General features: G+C 44.7%; 2 protein-coding genes across 2 annotated transcripts in view; both read right to left on the reverse strand.

Annotated features, from left to right (window-relative positions):
- Positions 1-16,787, reverse strand: part of ccdc88b (coiled-coil domain containing 88B) — a gene marked incomplete at both ends in the record, with an annotated part of 46,846 nt that extends 30,059 nt beyond the window's left edge. The window contains 9 exon segments of the mRNA XM_080526308.1: positions 932-1,013; positions 1,811-1,956; positions 2,636-2,776; positions 2,927-3,013; positions 3,303-3,361; positions 3,906-3,975; positions 12,068-12,176; positions 15,168-15,316; positions 16,728-16,787. Of these exon segments, the coding sequence (XP_080382434.1) occupies positions 932-1,013; positions 1,811-1,956; positions 2,636-2,776; positions 2,927-3,013; positions 3,303-3,361; positions 3,906-3,975; positions 12,068-12,176; positions 15,168-15,316; positions 16,728-16,787 (903 nt within the window).
- Positions 16,788-19,237: 2,450 nt separating this feature from the next.
- The window catches only part of rom1b (retinal outer segment membrane protein 1b), a gene marked incomplete at both ends in the record, with an annotated part of 5,645 nt that continues 4,882 nt past the window's right edge, over positions 19,238-20,000 (reverse strand). Inside the window, one exon of the mRNA XM_080526309.1 lies at positions 19,238-19,456. Coding sequence (XP_080382435.1) covers positions 19,238-19,456 — 219 coding nt within the window. The remainder of the gene's footprint in view (positions 19,457-20,000) is intronic.

The following is a 20,000-nucleotide window of genomic DNA, read 5'->3' on the forward strand; positions in this document are numbered from 1 at the left end:
CCTTCCCACGCTCTTTTGCAACTTAAATGAATCCCCCCAAAATGTATTTCCAAATACAATGCCTGATTGGGATGCAAAACATATTAAAAACGTTTTGTTTTGCATAGCTGATATGCCTGATCGATGTCATGTGTCACCAGTCAGTCAACCTGGATGAAAAATACTCCATCCTCAATCGTGTTACTGCATTCAGCTACTGAAGCTAAATTGTTTTGTAGCCAATTGGCTATTGCCAGAACTTCATCTGGCAGGAATGACTGTGTTTTGAAGTTGCTTGAGAGAACATAATGCTTGGAGTTATTTAAAAATGTAATTGTATGCAGGCCCCATATGCCAAATTAGATTATTATCCAATTAATTATTATCCAGAAATAATTTCAATAATTAGATTTTATAAGATACATCACATTTTATAAGATACATCACAAGAACACCATAATATAATAATTTCACTCTATATCCTTATCAGAAAATAAGGATTTCTATCATATTTCTCATTATATATATATCGTTTTTATTGTGATCAAAACTAAAGTGACAAGATGAAATTGAAGTTACTGCCTTTTGCCTTTTGCCTTGGCATGACTCGATATCTGTTGGCAAGCCATGCAAAGGCAGAATACAGTAACTTCCAAATAAGGGTCAAAGATCAAATCAGAGGTCAGGATTAATATGTACAAAGTATAACCTAACATATAGCCATAAAACTGCCACACATCCAGTGATCTGCCTGGAACTATTTTGTCTGGACAACAAGAAAACACATTTTCTTGAGTTCTGCACTCTGGAAGTTACTGCCTTTGTAGGGCAGAGCTACGGTCACAATAACCTCATAGGCCGGATATTACCCACCTCCACACACACACACACACACACACACACACACGCACACGCACACACACACACACAGACACACTAGGCCGGATATTACCTCCTTCTGAACCTTCTTCAGCTGTTCCTCCATGGTCTGGACTTCCTGCTTGTAATCCAACAGCTGATCACCTTTGTCTTCCCTAGACACAGAGGACATAATATTACACACATTATGTGTCACATTCTAATGCTTTGGTCCTCGTGTCGGGATCTGATGTAATGATCTGACTTTTCTTTCAAAAAATGTGAATACATTTCCCCGTTGTTGAAAATCAATGACACACTCTCTCACTCACACAGTCAACTAACACAGCTTGTTTTGTGAGCCTGCTAACAATGTAAAGTAGTTTTATAGTTGACTAGGTAGCAGTGGGGATTACTCACCCAATCCATTTCGCTGCAGTATTTTGGCTTGACTAGCGAGTTTGTGTTGTGATTCTCAACAACATTGAAACGCAGTTCCGTGTTTCAAAAGAACAGTCTGAACATGTTGATTGTTTGCTCATATGCGGACCAAAAGACTAGAACGTGTCACATATGCAGGTGCCTTTATCCAAAGCGACAAGTACATTTGTCTAAAGTAAGTGAATCATCTATACATCAGTCATAATTAGAAAAACAGACAGATAGAGAGAGAGAGAGAGAGAGAGAGAGAGAGAGAGAGAGAGAGAGAGAGAGAGAGAGAGAGAGACAGGTGGATTAATTAATTAACAGACACGGAGTCATGCAGAGTGCCATGGTGTGTTGGACACACACACACACACACACACATACACACACACACACACACACACACACACATGCCCACGCATACACACATGCCCACACACACACACACACACACACACTCACAGCTACAGTCAGTCAACAGAGGGTATATGGTAACAGTAGTCTGACGCACGCACGCACCCACCCACCCACACACACACACACTCACAGCTCCTGTTTGAGGCGGCGTAGTTTGGCCCTGCTGTCGGCCAGCTGCACCGTCAAACCCTGGGACAGCTGCTCACAGTCACCTCCGGGGGGCGCTGTCTCGGCCTCACCCTCAGCCTCCCGCTCACGACACAGCTCAGCTATCCTCTGGGGGGAGGGGGAGGGAGGAGGGAGGGAGAGAGGGGGGGAGGGAGGAAGGGAGGGGGAGAGAGAGGGAGGGAGAGGGAGGGAGGGAGAGAGGGAGGGAGGGAGGGAGTGAGAGAGTGAGGGAGGGAGGGAGAGAGGGAAGGGGGAAGAGAGAGGGAGGGAGTGAAGGAGGGAGAGGGAGGGAGAGAGGGAGAGAGGGAGGGAGAGAGAGAGGGAGGTGGAGGCAAAATAAATGATTAAATAAACAAAAAATATATAATCTGTTGTCGCTTATTAATGTTAACTAATAAATGGAGCTATAGAACTGTTGTATGAAAGCAGTATCACACTCGAGGTCGTGCTGTTATACTGAAGTGCTTAAATATCACCTCTCACCACATGAATTCTTATTAGGTTATTAAAATAACACAGTGAAGATCACACCCACTCCCTCACACCCACTCCCTCACACCCACGCCCTCACACCCACTCCCTCACACCCACTCCCTCACACCCACTCCCTCACACCCTCTCCCTCACATGTGCATGTGTGTATGTCCGTGCTCGCGTGCGTGCGCTCGCTCGTGTGTGTGTGCGTGTGTGTGTGTGTGTGTGTGTGTGCGTGTGTGCGTGTGTGTGTGCGTGTGTGTGTGTACCTCCAGGTGTGTGTGTGTGTGTGTGTGTGTGTGTGTGTGCGTACCTCCAGGTGTGTGTCCCTCTGGGCCAGCATGCCTTGTATCTGTCTGGCCATGGAGCTGAACAGCCCCTGTAGCTCCGCCCCCTCCAGCCCTCCTAGCTCCTCCCACTGCAGCGGTAGGACAGCCCGAGGGTCCTGGGTCACCTGCAGGGGGGGGGGGGGGGGGGTGGGGGGGGGAGTCTCTTACCTCTCCATGGCAACACCAACATGCGGGCGAGAATTCTGGCCAACAAAATGGCCGACAGAATGGCCGACAAAATGGCCGACAAAATGTCCGACAGAGAGAGAACAGACCTCCTGGATGCAGCGGGCGATGGAGACCTGGGTGTCGATGTCCAGGTGAGACTGGATCTGCTGGATGAACATCTCCTTCCTCTCACACTGGGTTGGACCAACAGAGGGGTTAGTATGGTCAGTATGGTGTGTTTGTGTGTGTGTATGTGTGTAGGTGTGTGTGTGTGTGTGTGTTTGTGTGTGTGTAAGTGTCAGTGTGTGTGTAGGTGTGTGTGTGTGTGTGTGTGTGTGTGTGTGTGTGTAGGTGTCAGTGTGTGTGTAGGTGTGCGTGTGTGTCTGTGTGTGTGTGTGTGTGTGTGTGTGTGTGTGTGTGTGTGTGTGTGTGTGTGTAGGTGTGTGTGTGTGTGTGTGTGTGTGTGTGTGTGTGTGAGGTCACCTGTACAGCGCAGCCCAGTAGCAGCAGCAGCAGTCTCCTCAGCTCCTCCACGGCTGCCTCTGGGAACACAGGGAGAACACTGGTGAGGATCACACACACACACACACACACACACACACACACACACTCACACACACACTCCCTAGACATTTAGTAGATTTATCCAAAGCAATAAGTACATTTGTCTGATTTGAATGGTTTGAATGATTTTAATGGTCTATTAGAAAGAACAGACAGAGAGAGAGAGAGAGAGAGAGAGACAGACAGACAGAGACAGAGAAAGAGAGAGAGAGAGAGAGAGAGAGAGAGAGACAGACAGACAGACAGACAGAGAGAGGGAGGGAGGGAGAGAGAGAGAGAGAGAGAGAGAGAGAGAGAGAGAGAGAGAGAGAGAGAGAGAGAGAGAGAGAGAGAGAGAGAGAGAGAGAGGTGGATTCATTAACAGGTATGGAGTCATGCAGAGTGCTCTGGTGTGTTAGGTGGACACATTAACATTAACAAGACAGATTTAAGAGGGAACGTCACTGTGGTTATATAATGTGTAAATGTGTAAATGTATAAAATGTGTCTTATTAAAAAAGGTATGTCCACTCCACTCCATACCTGTTAGAGGATCTTGCCCCAAAATGGCAATGTTTGGGAGGGGCATCAGAATCAGCTGCTGTAGGTCTTCCTAAAGGGGGTGTGGGGGGAAGAGAGACAGAGAGAGAGAGAGAGAGAGAGAGAGAGAGAGAGAGAGATTTTGAAGGATGACAATATTTTTTTGTGACAACACTGCTATATCTGGGGGGTTTTCCATCAACGTTAATAAAGGAAAATCCAGGCTTATTCTGACAAGTGAATAAGTGAATGGCCAAAAGTATGTGGACAACTGAACATCACACCCATATGTGCTTGTTGAATATCTCATTCCAAAACCATGGGCATTAATATGGAGTTGGTCCCACCTTTGCTGCTATAACAGCTTCCACCCTTCTGGGAAGACTTTCTACTAGGTTTTGGAACATGGTTACAGGGACTTGACCCATTCAGCTACAAGAGCATTAATGAGGTCAGGCACTGATGTTGGGGCGAGAAGGACTGGCTCGCAGTCGGCGTTCCAATTCATCCCAAAGGTGTTCGATGGGGTTGAGGTCAGGGCTCTGTGCAGTCCAGTTCTCCCAGACCAAACTCGGCAAACCATGTAATTATGGACCTCGCTCTGTGCATGGGGGCATTGTGAATGAATTAATGAATGAATGAATGAATGAATGAATGAATGGTCTTTATTGTCATTAATACAGTACAGGTATACCATACAAGAAATGTAGGAGGGGGGGCTCCCCTGGTGCTAGGACATTTTTTTACTAAAAACAAGAAGGGAAAAGAGCTGGTTTACATAAATAAAGGCTATATACACTATCCACTATACTACTATACTATACAAATAAAACACTGTGCTGTACTCTATGCTATGCTATAAATATCCTAACATTTCCTATCTCTGAACCTCATGTACACGAGGGTTGTCATATTGTACATAGTATTATTGCACATTCATTTAAAGTGTCGCAGTTTGCAGGTTTTGAAATGTTCACAGTTGTATTTCAGTATTGCACTTGATTACAATCTAGTAGCTGCCATCAAATTGTCTAGATTGTCCAGGGCCTAGAACCTAGGTCTTTGCTGTGTTCAGGGCCTGAATGGCCCTAGGGTAGAAGCTGAGCTTCAGTCTATTTGTCCTTGCGGACATGGTCCTGAACCGCCTGCCTGAGGGCAGCCGAACAAAGTGTTCGTTCCCAGGGTGGGATGGGTCTCTGGAGATCTTGGAGGCCTTCCTGAGGCAGCGTGTGTTGTACAGCTCTTCCAGAGAGGGGAGGGGGGCGCCGATGATCTTCTGGGCCGATCTCACAACTCTCTGTAGCGCTTTCCTCTCTGCGGCTGTGCAGCTGGAGAACCACACGCAGATGCAGTAGGTGAGGATGCTCTCCACTGTGCAGCGGTAGAAGGTCACAAGCAGCTCCTGTCTGAGGTGGTATTTCCTGAGGACTCTCAGGAAGTAGAGCCGCTGTTGTGCCTTCTTGATGATGGCTGCTGTGTTGGTCTTCCAGGACAGGTCACCCTGTATGTGCACCCCCAGGAATCAGAGGGTTGAGACTCTCTCCACGCTCCCTCCATCGACGAGCAGGGGCTGGACCTCCGATTTTTTCCTCCTGAAGTCCACGATGATTTCCTGGGTCTTTGACTGGTTCAGCAGCAGGTTGTTAACCTTGCACAGCTTGCCCAGCTGCTATGATGGAGTTGCTGGGGTGGACGGGGGTGAAGTCGTAGGTGTAGAGGTTGTAGAGGATGGGGCTTAGCACGCAGCCCTGGGGGGACCCAGTGCTGAGTCTGAGGGCTGTGGAGGTGTGGGAGCCCACCCGCACCCTCTGGGGGCGGTCAGACAGGAAGTCCTTGATCCATGCACAGTTGTCATGCTGAAACAGGAAAGGGCCTTCCCCAAACTGTTGCCACAAAGTTGGAATCATACAATTCTCTCGAATCTCATCGTATGCTGTAGCATTAAGATCTCCCTTCACTGGAACTAAGTGAAAAACCATGAAAAACAGCCCCAGACCATAATTGTGTCCACATACATAAAATACTTGGTATTTTGAAGGACAACAATATTTCTTTATGTATTTACCCAACTTCACCAGGCCCATACAGAAGTAAATGTCACAGCACACAACTTTGACAATCTGTCAAATCTGCTAAATCTGAAATGGCAAAACTTTCCACCCTGCTGCCCAGTTCAGTTTAGAGTGCAAACACAGCAGACGTCAGAGGAGAGAGAGCGAGGGAGAGAGAGAGAGAGAGAGAGAGAGAGAGAGAGAGAGAGAGAGAGAGAGAGAGAGAGAGAGAGAGGGGGAGAGAGAAAGGGACGTCTGCACTCTTGAACCACAAACAAGCATCAGTAGTACCATATGTTCAGGCCTGGTTCTATGTACGACAACACTACTATATCTGGGGGGTATTCCATCAACGTTACTAGGAAAATTTAGTTTTTCCCTTCAGCGACGTTGATAGAACACCCCCCCTGGTCCACAAAGTCAAGCCCTGTTGCGGAGGCACCAGGCTGAAGAGTGACCAAAATGGTAAAATAAATGGACTGACTTATGTATATAGTGCCTTATTCCAAAGCGCTTCACAACGGCCTATCATTCACCCATTCAAACACACATTCACACAGCAATGGCGACAAGCTACCATGCAAGGTGCCGGCCCGCTCATTGGGAGCAATTTGGGGTTCAGTGTCTTGCCCAAGGACACCTCGACATGTGGCCAGCCGGGGCTCTACCTCCTGCGCCACAGCTGACCACACGCTGTGGGTGTTTGAAGGGTTCACAGTTACGCCCTCTGGTCAGGGTGACAAGGAAGCACAAAGCAGGAAGTGAAACCATGAGAAATAAGCCCATGACGAACAAGATGGCCTCCCAGCCACACATACCACAAGCACAGTCAACAATACATTCCGTCAACAATAACCAATAACACCCAAAATTCCACAACATTTCAGCGTTTCCCTCTCCCTCGCAACTTGCTGGTTTCTCTCCCGGGCGGTTAGAATGAGTCATATTCTGGTTTGATGGACTCATATTCTGTAAAAACAAGAAGTGAAACACAGGGATGTTCTGTTCTGGCAGAAATACAGAAATACACTTTATTAGGAACACTTGTACACCTTCTCATTCATTCAGGTGGTGTAATGGTGTGAGGAATGTTTTCTTGGCACACTTTGGGCCTGTTAATACCAGTCAATCATCGCTTCAATGCCACAGCCTGTTTGAGTGTTGTTGCTGATCGCGTGCATCCCTCCATGGCCTCAATGTACCCATCTTCTAATGGCTACGTCCAGCGTGATAATGCACCATGTCACAAAGCAGAAGTCGTCTCAAACTGGTTTCATGAACATGACAATGAGGTCAACGTTCTTCAGTGGCCTACCCAGTCACCTGATCAGGCTGATCTGAATCCAATAGAACACCTTTGGGATGTGGTCGAACAGCTTGAAAGTGCACCTGGAAAATCTGCAGGAATCGCATGATGCAATTATGTCGTCACAGAGACCAGGATCTCAAAGGAATGTTTCCAACATCTTGTGGAATCAATGCCATGAAGACCTGAGGCTGTTTTGAGAGCAAAGGGAGAGGCCCTACCCAGAGTGAGTGTATAGCTAATGAGCTGTGCCACAACACCATTACACCTCCTCCACCAGTTCGGACTGTTGACAGGTGTACAGGTGTTCCTAATAAAGTGTTCGGTGAGTGTGTCCCTAGCTTCCACAGGAACATTAATTGATTGATTGATTGATTGATTGTACTTTATTGTCCCCGAGGGGAAATTTGTCTTGGGCATGGTACTTTCAAGACAAATTTCAGGGTGTGTTCTCACTAGAACATTTGCTTCACTTGGAATCGGAGTTTACGATCAAATGTGTTTGCTCTGCGTTGTTTGGAGCGGTGAGAACGCGCATTCGAATCACTCCCAGAGCAAAGAACCCTCGGATGCTCCGCTTGAAAAGGGTGGTTTCGCTCCGGTTACAAACCACGCATCCATCACTTTGCTTCGCTTCGCTTTTGGTGAGAACGCTGCTCGAGGCAGTCCATAGGAAAACAGCAGCACATGCGTGTTGATCTGGATAAGAGAGGGACGAACGGGCAATTTAAACATTTTCGGACCAATCAAATACCACGTCTGTTGCTTCGATTGCGTATGTTACTTCGTTTACATGAAGGGCTGTGAGAACGCAAATCAGAGAAATAATTTATGCAACAATGTTGCGAACTCATCCACTTGCTCCTGGTCATGATTCGGATTTTAATGTGAGAACATGACCTAAAACAACCCACACACTTCAAACTACGGGGGTCACTCTGGTATGAACAAAAAATGTGAATTTCAAGATGAACTTGATCTATGGATACGTGCTGCAATGGATGTTCAACCTAAGCAACACATGCAGGATCAAAAGGAGGTGCCAGCTGAATCTCTGCACCATGAGACTGTTGGGCCTCATGACAGTGTCTCACTCACATCTAATAGGAGCTCCAATAGGAGTACATCATCTTCTGCACGCCTAAAGGCAGGAGCAGAGAGAGCTCTGCTCTCCATGGAGAGAAAACATGCTCTTGAAATGGAGGAGGCTAAATTCACAGCTGAATTAAAGGCCAGGAGAGAGCGACTGGACATGGAGATTAACGTTGCTGCTTTCACAGCTAGACTGAAGGTGCTGAAGGATGAGAGCTCATCTCAAGTGTCTCATGCAAGGCTACCAACACACACACACACACACACACTCCCTTGACCTTTACATTACATTTTAGACATTTAGTCGATTTTTCCAAAGCAAGTACAGTGAATGGTCTATTAGAAAGACCAGACAGAGAGAGAGAGAGACAGACAGAGGTGTTGAAGGATGAGAGCTCATCTCAAGTGTCTCATGCAAGGCTACCAAGGGATGGCATGAACGCATATCTGGAGGGTGCAAAGAGGCGGCAATCTAGAGGATTTCACAGGTCCAACCCCTCTCCACTGGAGCAGTCATCTTAAACACCCCACATAACTGAGAATCCTGCTAATGATTTCACTGTTCAAACAGATCCAGGACACTTCAATCAATTACATTTTCGTTCATTACGTTTCATTCATAAGGGCGTTTGAACACGGCATTGAAGACAAGACAGACAATGACCGCGACAGGAAGGGCTTTGAACAACTATGCTCTATTCCTCCGAACTCACAGCAATGCTATGCACGATATTCATTACATGGAAAAACTGCACTCTCCCACCAACATGAGAGCCCTCATCTCCAAACTCCCATTGAGACTCAAGGACAAGTGGAGATCAGTCGCATGCAACATACTAGAGAGACACGCACGAACGCACATTGCGTAAGCCATTTCTATTCCCGCAACGGAGCAGCTGGTTAGTAAGAGAACGTGTGTAGAAAGAAAGTGTGTTTTGTTTTGTTTCATAGAAAATAGTGTTTATTTCAGATACTGTAGTGGAAGATAGTGTCCTCATTTCCAGTGAAGTAGCTGCCATCTAGTTGTTTATCCCGCCCCTTCATCACCCATCGTTGATGACGCGGATGGTTCTGGTTACACTGCTGGCAAAGAAGTAAAAATGACTGCAGCCTACATTGAAAAGGCACTCAATTGGGCATGATAATGTTATGCATGATATTCAGAACTGGACTCTCCCACCACCAACACGAGACCCCTCATCTCCAAACTCCCATTTAGACTCAAGGACAAGTGGAGATCACACTATGCAACACATATGCAACATATGCAAATATGCATACATGTATGCAACACACATGCAACACACTAGAGAGACACAACGCCGGAGCAAAGTTCAGTGATCTGGTTGAGTTCACCGAAAAGCAGGCCAGAATAAACTTAGATCCACTCTTTGGAAACGTCATCGACCCATTTCCAAAACAAAAGGTTCTAATGATGAGGAGCCAGGAACCCACGCCCAGAGCCAAACCAGCCAGTAGGGGGAGCAGTTTTGCCACCATTTACATTTTACATTTAAATCTTTGGCATTTAGCAGACGCCTTATTCCAAAGCGACTTACACTCAATACATTTGACTAAGCAAGTGAATCATCAATCCACCAGTCGTTGCAGGAAGAATAATCCAGCTCAGGCCCGGGGCCATTGGCAGTCTCTGTGATAGAAGGAAAAATCTGCTTCTATCACCTTCTTCTAAACCTAGACTTTTTTTTATTATTATTATTATTATTATATAGACACTGGAGGAACAGAGAAACAGTACAAGGGGGGCAATATACGTTTTTAGGGACACAGTAAAGGGGAAAAAGCGGGTGTCTTCAGGAGACGCAGTGCTGGGAGTAGAAGTAGAAGTCTCAGGAGGAGCAGTTAAGGTGTAACCTGAAGAGATGGGTCTTCAGTCTCCGACGGAAGATAGGTAGTAACTCTGCAGTTCTGACAGCCGTGGGAAGCTCATTCCACCAGCGGGGAGCCAGAACCACAATCTATTGTGGTGAGCCAGCTCAAGAGAGGACTAAAAACACCAGCCCTGCACTTTTTGTACTGGAGATCAGATCACACCATAGACTCATGCGAGCAGTTAAAGGCCAAACCCCACAAAGACAAAGGCGTTCCTGAGGGTCTAAGGGTCTATGCTTTGGCTGCCTCACAAAAGGTCACATGAGCAAAGATTGCAGGAGACGCATTACCTGTCACACCTGTAAACTCAAGCACCCTAATGTCCTGCACATTTTAACCAAGAGTACAAGTACTACGGTGGTGAATTCATTGGAATGAAAAAGAATGTGTTTATTTATTTATTTTTAAATAGCTTCTCAAGAGGTGTTACTGCTGTCTCTCTGGACTCAGGCCTGCTGCATTAAACGTTCCTTTAACACTAGAACAGCCGTGCCTTTTTTACTTACTATAAGAGCCGCCTGGTTTACAATGGTATGCTTCTATTTACACACAAAGACCACTGTAGTCGGCCGCTTGTAAATTAGCCTGCTTCCTACACAGAAAAACTGCAAAATAGCTTTATACTGGCTTATCCTGAGGTGATGTTGAAAATGTAAGGATACTGGGTGGTAGAACGGCACATATCTAGGACAAGTCATAGGACAGGTCCTGAAATTTGATCGAGTGCAAAGATATAACACTTTTCTTTACTCACAGGGGTCACCGTGACCCCTCGAGGCTCTTCTAGTGTTAACGGACCACGCTTGCATGAAGCGCATGAGTCATTTCCTAAATGCTAAACCACGTCAAACAGAAATAGAACGTCATGTCCTTTGGACATGGACAGGTATTGGTTTGCGAACACGGCCACCGGTTACTTTGACATTTCTGACATTTAGCAGATGCCCTTATCCAGAGCGTCTGACAAGAAATACACTGAATGAGTGAATCATCTACGTATCCATCAGTCATCATAAGAACAAGACATCTATGCTCGGGGGTCAGGGGTCATTGGCAGTTACATTAAATGTGTGAAGACAAGAAGGCCAAATGTAACCACTCATTATGAATGAATGGTCTTTATTGTCATTGATATAGTACAGGTACCATACAACGACATTTGGGAGGGGGGGCTCCCCTGGTGCTAGGAAAAAAAAACTAAAAACAAGAAGGGAAAAGAGCTGGTTTACATAAATAAAGGCTATGTACACTATCCACTATACTATACTATACAAATAAAACACTGTGCTGTACTCTATGCTATGCTATACCTATTCTAACATTTCCTATCTCTGAACCTTATGTACCCGAGGGTTGTCATATTGCACATAGTGTTATTGCACATTCATTTAAAGTGTCGCAGTTTGCAGGTTTGAAATGTTCACAGTTGTGTTTCAGTATTGCACTTGATTTCAATCTAGTAGCTGCCATCAAATTGTCTAGATTGTCCAGGGCCTAGAACCTAGGTCTTTGCTGTGTTCAGGGCCTGAATGGCCCTGGGGTAGAAGCTGAGCTTCAGTCTGTTTGTCCTTGCGAACATGGTCCTTACATTGAGAGCACAAGTTTAGAACGCCTCCCACTGCAAAATGCTTCGCACACGACCGCTTTTAATAGAACCAGGAGCTGACCTCAACAACTCATTCTATCAACACACAGCTGCCACAACACACTGAGGTAAACACTGTTAAATTGACTTACTAGGCTGTTACAGGGGGGTAGGTAGGAGGTAGAGGTTACCTGGTAGAAGGATGTTACAGGGGGGTAGTGTAGGAGGTACAGGTTACCTGGTAGAAGGCTCTCAGGTGGCGGTTGAGGATGGAGAAGTTCTGTACTCGGAGCATCTGGTCGTCTCTGCCGCTGCGGTACAGGTGCTCCACCTTGGGGTTGGGGTCTCTGGGAGGGGCGGAGGGAAAGGCACTGCTGATGAGGTGGTGGCCTTTGTTAAACTGATTCTCACTTTTTTCAATTATTTTATTTTTCAAGATTCCTGGTTTCTTCAACAAAGGGGAGTGGCCATGGGAAATCCATTCGAAGTCCGTTCCTTTGCTAATCTCTATATGGCCCTTTTTGAAGAGTTGTTCATTTACATCAATAATATCTTTACATCTAACGTATTTCTCTGGAAAAGATATATAGATGATATCTTTGTGTTATAGAGGGGCAATATTGAACAGTTACAATTTATTTAAACCATTGCTCCCAAAACCTTACATTGACTATGGACTTTGATTGCAATCGCATTAGTTTTCTTGATCTGTGGGTTATACGTGAGAATAACACTTTATTTTCCGATCTGTTCACTAAGCCCACTGCACGTAATTACGGAACAGTATTAGGGCCACCAACTGAGTTTTCAATTAATTTGATAATCTGTCGTGTCACATCTTGTTGCACCACGAATGAATGGCACGAAGATGCATCCAATGACTTTTTTCTCCGAAATTCTGACTTTAAACTCAGAATATAACCCCCCCCCCCCCCCTTTCGGGAGAAAAAAAACAAAACTCATTTGGTGGCCCTAATACTCTTCCATACGTAATAGTCTCCTTAGAGCAGACTCCTGTCATCATCTTCCACTCAAAAACAGCCTTCCTCACAGTCAATTTTGTAGAGTTAAGAGACTTTGTAGCAGGGAGTCAGACTTTGAGAGAAACATGAGTGCCATGAAGAACAAGTTCAGCGCAAGAGGTTACAAAAACCCAAATTAACACAGCTGCTACACGAATCAATGACACACCTAGGTCACACCTTTTTCAGAGGAAACCTAAATCTAAAAATCCATCCATTATCTTCTCTACCCAGTATCCTAAACGCTCTTAACAGATAAGAGGCATCATTAATAATCACTGGCATATACTTCAATCTGATACCAGTCTGCACAATACGTTTAAGGATCCCCCCATCACTGTATTTAAGCGGGGTAGTAACTTGAGAGATAGACTAGTTAATTCTACCTCCCACTCGTGTTGAACCTAGTCAATTGCTTCTTACACCTGTCCCAGATCGACGCTGTGGAGCCTGCTCCCAGTGTAACTACACCCACCGTTGCAGCTCCTTTAAGCACCCGCATACTGGGAAGACCATCCCTATCAAAGGGGTGATTACCTGTAACACCAAATCAGTTATTTACTAGATCACCTGTCCCTGCGGGAAGTCCTATGTAGGGAAAACTAGCAGACAATTAAAAACCTGCATAGCAGAACATCGTAGTACCATCAGGTGTAAGAATCTCAATTATCCTGTAGCAGCGCACTTTTCAGAATATAACCACCCTATAGCCTCTCTGAGATATATAGGTATTGAAAAGGTCTCCCTCCCCAGACGTGGTGGAGACCTTGACAACCTGCTATCTAGGAGGGAGAACTTCTATATCCATTATCTGAACACTCTGTCTCCTCGTGGTTTGAATGTTGAGTTTGAATTCAAAAGTTTCCTCTAACTTCATTGATCACTTGTTACACCAGCTTATGACGCCCCTTCTCAGGGCTGATGATCCAGCTGTACTGTGTATATTCTGTGTTTTTAGAGGTGAGATTGTATTTCCCACCCACGTTTTTTCTTCCCCCCCCATGTCTCTAATTATTGTATGACCCTTTTCTTTTCTTTTCTTTCTTCTTTTAGAACTCAGCGCTCTGCTAACACCTACATGTTATTTATATCCAGCCAGCCCTCACTTATGGGTCTATTCATGTAGGCTACACATAATTTTGAGCCTTTGGATAGCTTACATGTAACACCAACTGTTTTGTCCATGTATTTATGACGTAATGTCATGTGTAATCTCACATACGTAGGTGTGTCCTCACAGGTGTTTACGATTCAATCTAGCCTATACCTGTCTATTTAATGGCTGACATGCACCAGTTTGTTTGTAAGGCTTGACAAAGCGTGAGCTTAGAATTATAAGGTTCTATCTCCGTTTAGGGCAGTTCAGAGATATTGAGCGTCAAAGTTTTTACATTCCATTATGTTTTGTGAGATGGAACCTTTGTATTTGATTAATTACTAACTCAAAAATGTAAACATTTTTTAAAATAACACCACACAGGCATTAATAAACACCTAATGGATCAGATTATGTAAAAAACTCAATTTTGACAAAAATGGAGATAGAACCTTATAATTCTAAGGTCACGAAAGGCTACGGCCGAAACTGTTGTCAATAAATATAGCCTACACTTTTTGCATCTGGAACGAGAGTGTGCGGCTTCTACTTTATCCTTTGCGACCAGTCCTTTACCGTTCCGGTCCATGCATTACAACCAGCCTGTAGTCCTGTAGGCTATTTATTTATGGAATTATCTGTGTTCTAATGTAATTTTAGAGTCGTGGGTGTACGGTTTTATGTTATTTGTGAACCCCCCTAACCTGAGATAATTGTCTATAATTATGTGATGGACAATAATGTTGAAAAGTCTTGAATCTTCAATCAGTTTCCGCCTCCACTAGATCCAGGCTTTAGAGGAGTATGAAGTCCAGTGCTGATTATGTTGTTATTATTATTATTATTAGTAGTAGTAGTAGTAGTAGTAGTAGTAGTAGTAGTAGTAGTAGTAGTAGTAGTAGTAGTAGTAGTAGTAGTAGTAGTAGTAGTAGTAGTAGTAGTAGTAGTAGTAGTAGTAGTAGTAGTAGTAGTAGTAGTAGTAGTAGTAGTAGTAGTAGTATTATGCCAATATTCCTGGCTATGATAGACTAAATGTATTACTACGTGGTCACGAGGCTGGTGGAGGACATGCGTGTTTGACACCATTCCTCCTTCCGTTCTGTGCCTTACAATGAGCCCGTCCTCCGATTTCTATCTCCACTAGCCTCCCCTGGTCGTCATGCACATCATTATTTTAGCCACATCCATCCAAAGGCAGGGCAAAATGGTTCCAAACTTACATGACCCTCATGACCTCATTGACAAAGATGCCATTGGTTAGTCTCAGATAGTGGTCACGGGTGGTCTGGGAGTTGGAGTTCACCTCCAGGTACTGATTGGAGAGAAGGATGTCGTCCTCGCTGGCTGTTACATCCTCAAACAGCTGCACCTGGGGGACAAGGTGAGGGGGCATGAAACACTTTCAAGAGATAAGGAATGAGTGTCAATCACAACCACAGCACATTGAAGGTTATTCCTGAAGCTGTGTGGAGGTGGGAGTCATTCAGAGGACGGGTATCATTGTAATGTAAGTAAGTAAGTAAAGTGTTTTTATATAGCACCTATCACAGACCAGCGGTCACAAAGTGCTTTCCATAGGCTATACAAACATAATTAAAGAGCAGAAGTAATAGCAGGTTAAAAGAAATAGGTAAACAAGTGAAAATAAAAACAAGAAACAAATAACAAGTGTAGTACAACAAATAATAACAAGACACAAAAAGACAGGCTTTTGGGGTTAGCCAAAAGCCTGTCTGTACAGGACAGTCTTGAGCTGTTTTTAAAAATGCTTCTAAGTTCCAAGGGAAGAGCATTCCAAAGTGTGGGAGCCACGGATGTATGCAGATGTATGCAGGTGCCTGACCAGTGACCATGAAGGGCTCTGTAAGTGATGACCAGAACCTTAAATTGAATTCTAAATGTGATGGGGAGCCAGTGTAGAGAAGCTAAGATGGGAGTGATATGACATGACTTTCTGGACCTATAGTCAACAGCCTTGCAGCTGCATGTTGGACCATGTGTAGCCGGCCCAGGGTGGATGCGTGATGCAGGTGAACAGGGAATTGCAATAGTCCAAGCGGAATGATACAAAAGCATGAATGATCATTTCCAACTCTGCGTGGGATACCACAGACCGACGTTTAGCAATATTGCGCAGATGGAAAAGAACAGGTACGGTAGAACAAACAACTGATGCAGTGAATGGAATGAGACATGGTTTTACAATGACCCCGTCCTTTGATGTCTACCTCCACCAGCCTCCCCTGGCGTCGTATGATCTAAAGTGCTCCACCGATGAAAACATCCCCTGAAAGGTTCATTTCCACAAAGAATAATTCTAATAAATATATTTATAACTATAATAAATCTCAATAAAAAGCTTTTAACGGGGAAAGAGATATGAAAGGAAAAAGGAAGTGACAGTTCTAAACAAGAGAGCCATTCTGAGGGCAGGGGAAGCTGTCTAAAAGGAGAAGTTTCAACTGTTTCTGATGTCCTTTTCACAATAACAAAAGTCAGAGCTGATCGACCAATTTACCGGTATGCTGTTTAAACTTGTATCTGAACTATACATGTTTTAGTTAATGACAACATGCTTAAATTACTTATTATTATTTTTATACAGATGGCTAATTTCAAACAAAATACATACAACATAGACAATAATAATATCAACAGGCCTATGCTGCACAGTAGCATATCTCTGTGTGTATAATCATTAATATAGACTAGCCTACACGTTTATCCAGGCCTACTAAAACACTGTCTAGCAAGTGAAAGTGATTTGGAGAGACACGTACCCAGCGCACCAGCGCGCTTCCCATAAACTCTTCTACTATCTCCATCACGTTAGAGTCCATCGTTGTCCCATGAAAGGAAGCAATTACAAACGTTTACAAAAAAATATAAATAAACTACAGATATTTTAATAACATCAATTAGACAAAGTTAAAAGATAATCCATCTTCAGACATCTCTGTCTCCCCTCCCTCCCTCTTCCTCTATCTGAGTCAGTTAGTGTGCTGAGCAGTGAGCACATTGCAAAACCACACCGGAGTTTCACAACGCACACATTGCGTTAGTGGAAGACTCATTCGTCACCTTTGGGGTGATGGTGAGTTTGTTTTCCATTAAACAAAGCCACGAAGCATACAGACCAAACTGGGGAAGGCAGCCTTTCGTTATAACGGACTGCTGCTTGCAATGAACTGAAGATGAAGATGAATGCACCTACTGTATATCCTTTGGGAGTTTTAGAAATGTAATTGCTGATCTGCCTGCAACAGTTTGCAATTGTTGTTTAGTTGACCTTTTATATATGTCTTTTATATTTTATTATGTTATGTTTACCGTGTTAAACGGATTCTTTGGTTTATCAATGTTTGTTGTTTGCTGTTGAATAACTTGTTGAACAATCTGTAGGCTATGTCTCGACGTCATCGGAAATGAGGGTGACCTCAATTGTCCTTTCGAGAATAAATAAAGGATTGAAATGAAATGAAAGCCGAGCCAAATGTGAAGCTATGTGAATGCCGTGTGTGGGGTTTTTGTCAGATAGATCGGAAACTGTCATCAACCAATGAAGGAAGGCACATAACGACCAGGCCGCAGCATTCATCCCGCCGTACGTTCAGACGCACCATGAGCGGTGCATGAAGGGGTCGAGGTGGGTTTTTTTGTGCAACAGTGACCTCTGGCGGATTCAGGATGTAATGATTTTGTTTTGTAAAGATGCATATAAACAAACGTTTACAGACAGACATAATTAAAATGAACAGACCAGTGAATCCAACCCATTTGAAGAGAGAGACATGATAATAGCCTATAACAGAGACCTAGACTGGACTGTAGGGCCGCAATTCCACTGGTTTATTGTCGTTGTTGTTGTTGTTGATGTTGTTGTTGTAAAAAAAAACAAGGTAAAGATTAATTGCAATGTTAGCAGTTTTTCTGACTCCCAAATCTGCGGCTTTTCATTTTGATATGAACTATCCACAAATTCATTGTTCTTCATGGTTGTTCTTCATATCCGTCCAGGTCAGATCACCCCGGGGGTGGCTATATGGAGACCTGCTGGGACATGCAGTATCGGGATTAGCCAAATTAGGATTATGAGATTGTATGAGTGATGTCAGAGCAGACCAGATGATATTGGTCTGACTCACAGCTTGACCCCGGGCAACTCACACACACACACACACACACACACACACACACACACACACACACACAGACACACACACACACACACACACACACACACAATCCTATTCCACTGGATGAACTGGAATTAACTTCATTAATCATTGCATGCATGCCATATCCGATCAGTAAAAAAATGACACAACAACAAAAAACAGTTTAAAAACGTCTAACTTTAATGCATATTTAAAATGTACAGGTGACTTAGCAGTGCAGTCACAAACCCTATAGCCAGCATTTTATGTACTTTGTAATTTACATGTGGAGTGAGCATTTGCATTACATTAGCTGTGTGATTTGGTGGTTGGATTCAATAAGTGTATCTGAACAGTCAGTTCAGGTGCTGTACACCGTGTGTGTGTGTGTGTGTGTGTGTGTGTGTGTGTGTGTGTGTGTGTGTGTGTGTGCGTGTGTGCGTGTCTATGTAGTGAGTCTATACATGTGTGTCAGTGTGGTTTTATGTGTACATGTATCGTGTGTGTGTGTGTGTGTGTGTGTGCGCGTGTATGTGTGTGTGTGTGTCTGTGTGTCTGTGTGCATGTGTATGTCTGTATGTATGTGTGTGTGTGTGTGTGTGTGTGTGTGTGCACGTGCGCCTGTATGTGTATGTGTATGTGTGTGTGTATGTGTGTGTCTGTTGTCTTGACTTTGTTTATTCTTGACCTCATGTCACATCCCTTCTAGGCTTGATTCATTCTCCACCACAGAGACGGGGGAGGGAGGGGAGGAGGGGGGAGGGGGGAGGGAGGGGGGGGGAGGGGAGGGAGGGGGGGGTGCACAAGGCCTTCAAAAAACCCTGTCATGCTCCAAAAAACCCTCCACACAGAGGTACATTGTGTCAAACTGTCTGTGTGGTGTAGCATGACCAGACCCCCCCCCTCTCCCCTGTGTGTTTGAGGCCTGTTGCGTTGTGGTGCTACGAGCCTAAATCAAGCCTAGAGCGGTTCAGCTGTCAAACACCAGCCAGCCTACATACATACATACAGAGCTGTTGGTCGTGCGCCATGAGGTCACAGAACAAAGAAGTCTCACACAATCTCCCTTCTCTCTTCTCTCCTCAGACCATATATGGTCGTGTTTTCTTTCGGGGGGGGGGGGCGGGCGGGGTCTAACTGGCGGCTGCCTTCTCAGCCTCCGCCTCCCCCTCAGCTGCCGGCTGCACCTGTGTCAAGTGCAGTAGGGTTTCCACGGTGGTCTTGAACTCCAGCAGGGTCTCCTTCACGCCCTTCTCCAGCAGGTAGCCCTCGCTGGCCTCCTCGGGGTCCTCCAGGGCCGCCGCTCCGTCCACCGCCGTCTGCAGGTACCTCAGGCTCACCATCACCGTCAGCTAGGGGTCACAGGGGGTCACAGGGGTCAATGTCAAGTCAGTCACCTTACATTGTTTAAACCATGCAGCCCTCAAATCCCACCTGTTTGCCGAGGCCTCTCTCTCGGCCCCCCTAGTTCTGTTGTTGTGTCTGCCTGTCTGTTTGTCTGACTGTCTGTTTGTCTGACTGTCTGTCTGTTTGTCTGTCTGTCTGTCTGTCTGTCCCTCTCTGTCTGTCTGTCTGTCTGTCCGTCTGTCCGTCTGTCTGCCTGTCTGTCTGTCTGTCTGCCTGTCTGTTTGTCTGACTGTTTTAGTTCTTTTCTTGTTTCTCTGAAAAGTGACCATGGGTAACCCTGAAAGCCAAGGCACTATATCAATTTAAGTTATTATTATTATTATTATTATTATTATTATTATTATTATTATTATTATTACTATTATTATTACAATTGGTTGTTCTGGTGTCATTCTGGCCATTTAAAAAATACTGATTGAGGAACTCTTTGATGTTACATTTGTGTTTATAATGATGTAATTGTATGAGGTATGGTTGTAAATATATATA

This window comes from Nansenia antarctica (genome assembly GCF_963989245.1).
Source record: "Nansenia antarctica genome assembly, chromosome: 3".
Lineage (NCBI taxonomy): Eukaryota > Metazoa > Chordata > Actinopteri > Argentiniformes > Microstomatidae > Nansenia > Nansenia antarctica.